Source organism: Nicotiana tabacum, chromosome 3, assembly GCF_000715075.1.
Source record: "Nicotiana tabacum cultivar K326 chromosome 3, ASM71507v2, whole genome shotgun sequence".
Lineage (NCBI taxonomy): Eukaryota > Viridiplantae > Streptophyta > Magnoliopsida > Solanales > Solanaceae > Nicotiana > Nicotiana tabacum.
In genome coordinates this window covers 144,621,676-144,625,851 of record NC_134082.1, presented here as the reverse complement: position 1 = coordinate 144,625,851, position 4,176 = coordinate 144,621,676, and the positions used below count along the sequence as shown (strand labels likewise).

General features: G+C 38.1%; 1 protein-coding gene across 1 annotated transcript; it reads right to left on the bottom strand.

Moving 5' to 3' along the window:
• Nucleotides 1-2,118: 2,118 nt before the first annotated feature.
• On the bottom strand, nt 2,119-3,294 carry LOC107770856 (uncharacterized). The gene is made up of 2 exons (XM_016590190.2): nt 3,282-3,294; nt 2,119-2,981 (listed from the first exon to the last, which is right to left on the bottom strand). The coding sequence occupies exons 1-2, from the start codon at nt 3,292-3,294 to the stop codon at nt 2,119-2,121; spliced, it is 876 nt and encodes a 291-aa protein (XP_016445676.2).
• Between the last annotated feature and the right edge of the window lie 882 nt (nt 3,295-4,176).

Here is a 4,176-nt window from a genome sequence, read left to right as displayed (position 1 = left end):
CTAATACAAATTTACTCAAGGAGTAAAGAAAACTGCTAAGGTGCACCTTTGCAAACTAAATTTTACCTAAAAATGACAAAAATTGTATTTATACTAAGCTGAAAATATCTGATAAAAATGCCCCTACGGAGGTTGTGCGACCGCATAATTCTAATGCAGGCCGCAAAATGGATTTCTGCGGCCGCACAATTCTAGTGCGGTCCGCAGTCTTGGGAATTTTGGGCTTGGACTTTCAGGCTTCTACGGTCCGCATAAAAGTAGGTGTGGCCGCACTTCTGATTATGCGGCCGCACAAAAGTGTTGCGGTCTGCACTCTTCTGCTTTTGGTCTTGGGACAACTCCCTGAATCTTCAATCTTGCGGACCACGTAATAATGATTGCGGCTGCACTTGATCTCCTACGGCCGCACATTTTTGGTGTGGTCCGCACTGTCAGAGATGGCTAAAACCTCATCTCTGAATCTCATTCTGCGGCCGCACTAGAATTGTGCAGTCTGCATTGCTATCCTCTTTGCCCAGTTTTGGCTCTTGTTCACTTTTGACTCTTTTATGAGTTGATTTTGCCTTCTTTGGCTTGTTTCCCAATATTCCTGCAAGTAAGCACATTTCGTTAGTTTTTGGGAATACCTTTAAGCATTTTTGAGCTAAAACGCAAGTAAAAGAGAGCAATTAAGCGATCAAAATCCCTACTTATCAGGTGACGAGTGCGTACACGGGTTATATGTTGAAAAATCCGGTTCTTGCCGAGTAGTTCTCTTTTAATTCCTTAAGTGAGATGCCCTAGCCTGTGTAGTCATCATGTTTAGCCTAATGTCACATGCCTACTTGTTTAAACTCTTACTTGCAATTTGTGCAACATGCTTAATTGAATTACTTGTTTCCTTGATTTGTATTCAGTCTGTATTTTTCATTTTTAATTCTCAGTTATTTCATCATAATATATTAGCTCATTTGCCTTGTTTCTTTTATTCCAGTAAGGTTATGACCTGACCTCGTCACTACTCTACTGAGGTTAGGCTTGATACTTATTGGGTACCGTTGTGGTGTACTCATGCTACTCTTTTGCACATCTTTTTGTGCAGATTCAGGTACCTCCTACCAACCTTGCTATCAGTGAGCAGTGATTACGTGTAAACTTCAAGGTATATCTGCCAGCATCTGCAAACCTCGAAGTCCACCTCTATCTTTTTGATGTTGTATTCCCTTATATTCACTCTGATGTACAGAGACATTTAGTATTTCTCTTAGAAGCTTGTGACTTATTTTTACCGGATTTTGGGAATTGTAATCATTTTGAATTGTAGTTTTATTTATTTCAGATATTGAGATTTGAGTTTCAGCTTAATATTCAGTTATTTGGTAATTGTTAGGCTTACCTAGTCTTAGAGACTAGGTGCCGTCACGACATCCTACGGAGGGAAAATGGGGTCGTGACATTTATAAACCAATAATTTCTTTCATTTTCCCTGGTCTATCTCTAAATGTTTAAGAATAATTTTAAACAATTACTCCCTCGTGTCCCCATAAAACAAGTGACTATTTTACCTTTGTCACACCCATTAAGGAAATACGAATTCCTAGAGAAAAAAGATTTATTCATTAAATTAACCTTAATTAATTGTCACCTTGACACATTGGAATATGTAAATAAGGGCAAATTTTGGAAAAATAAATTATTTCCTTCTTGATTATGTAAATGGACACTTATTTTGGACCAAAATAAAAAGATAAAATAGTCATTTATTGTGGAGCGGAGGGAGTACTTCATTGTGCCAGTAATGGGGTAACACATAGTTGCTAAATTAATTTATTGAATCAATTCACAGGATACAATGAAAGTCTGTTATTAGAAAAATGCATCTACTATAGACATCTTGTTGGAAAATCCAAAACTCAAGTAAGTTTTATAAGTTCTGTTCAGGAAACTTTAAGCTGTCTTCTGAGTTGTAACCCGTGAGATGCATATCACATCCGATTGATGTTTCTTAGCTAGGGGAAGAAGGGAGTCAGATAAGCCAGACAGAGCAAAAGATACAAGAAGTTTGGAGTATAACATTTAAAAATTGTTCATGTACAGAATATGGTGAACTATACAGTTAATGGAGTAAAAACATCCAGATTAGCAGGAGAAAACATTCAGGAGCAAGCTTCTTGATCTAATCAGGCCCCTAAATGTTCCCTCCAATCCCTTTTCGATGCTGTCAAGTTGAGCCTCAAAAGTCTCCAATCTTGTTTCCAAGTTCGTGCTGTTTTCTAGGCCTTCTTGTTCTCTTCTTCCGTTGTTTGTCAATTTTGCAACCAATGGCCATTTTGGTTGCTTTGGCTTCAAAAGTGGCACAGACAAGAAGGACAAGATATTTTGGACAACCAAAATAGAAACTCCATTGGCTTCCCTTAGTGCTCTAATCACAGCTATTGTCTCCTGATCTGCTTCCAGGAATGCTGAGGTGAAAGTCTCACAATCTACTTGCTTCAGAGCCAAGACTAATCTTTTGGCGTCCTTCTTCATTTTCTTGCTGAAAGTGGTGAATCTTGTGATTCCAGCTTCTGTACTGGAATCTCCTTTTCGTCTTCTGTGTGAGGATTGAAGAGCTCTAACATTTTCCTTATATTGAGAGACAATTTCCCTTGTAGCGCCACAAATATCAAGAATTCTAACTGATTTTTGCAGTAACTCCTCAAACCATTTCCCCTGTTGGTGTTGGGAAAGTATTTGAAGAGTTTGAGGCGAGTTAAGAAGATCATCCATACACTTTTGTAACTCCTCCAAACCGAGTAAACTGTTACAGATTGTTTCTGCTGTTGGTGCAACTGATGTCTCCAACCCATTGAGCTTATTGAGCACCTCTTCAACTCTTTGAGTGGTAGGGTGTGATCTGACAGGCAAACTGATTGATCGAAAGGGCTTGATTTTTGAAAAAGGAAAAGTAGCCATGGCAATTTCTGTTTCACTTCTTTCTTTGTAAGAAGAGACTAAATTTCCTAATGAGCAATGAACATCAAATCAAGGTTATTTATATAGGTAGTCAGGCACAAAAGTGGGACGCTGAGCATGTGATTATAATGTGGCCATGTGGGTATGCCTTTGAATTTGGTGATCTGATATTCATTTGGCAAACAAAGGCTATAATCAGTTGTCATTTCTTTAGTCTTCAATGTCGTGGAATCGAAAAAATAATGTGACTTTGCCTTCATATGTGGCTTCAGTTACAGGTCAGCTCCCTCCTGGCTGCCCAAGCATTGTGCCATTGCTACCGGATATATAGCAATTAAGATGCTTACCATGTGCATCCATTGACGCGGTATCGTTGGGAGAGTTAGCCAATATTTAAATTGGCACACGAATGGCGCGTCGGCTCAAAAAATTCGTGTTCAACATTAAATGTCAAGTTTAAATAGCTGTGGTGCTTAAGACATATAATGGAAGAAGGTGGTATGATTTTTTAATAGCTGTGCACGAGTGGCCTGTTCTTCTAATGTTCCCTGCAATCCACAGGTAACATGAAGTGGACCCTTACACAACACGTTTTTATTATTGCCAAACGTACTTCAATCTTACTTGCACCAAACAATTGTTTTTAATTATCAATTAGAAATAAATAAGTCTAAGAGGTGTCTGGTGGAGTATATACAATGCTACAGGTCGGTACTGGGCAGCTTCTATTTCCTTCCCTCTTGGCTTGTTTTTACCCCAATTGATCTTATGAATTGAATTAAAAATTTCTCCTGGTGTTCTATTTCAATAAGATGACAATAATTAGTCATTACCTTGCTATAAATATCTTCTTCCCTAAAGCGGTAAAAAATGGTAAAAAGTACAGTTGCAATTGGTAAATGACAACTATATTAACAGGACTGCAAGGGTATTAAGTCATTGAGGCTAAATCCAGCAGATACAACATTGAACATACATCTTCCACCGATTCAAATCCAATAAACATTGAGTATAAACTATCACATTTATCTAGATATGTTTTCTTTTTGTATTACGTGTACTTATGTACAGTTGAAATTCATATGCAAATCCTATAATTCTTGGTTCCATGTTAATAATTGCATAATTGTGATGTGCACTGAGGGGGTGCATTGTGATGTGCACTGAGAGGGATAATTGCATAATTGTGATGTGCACGGATTAAGGGGAATACAGAGATTCAGTGGGAACTTAATCAGGGGA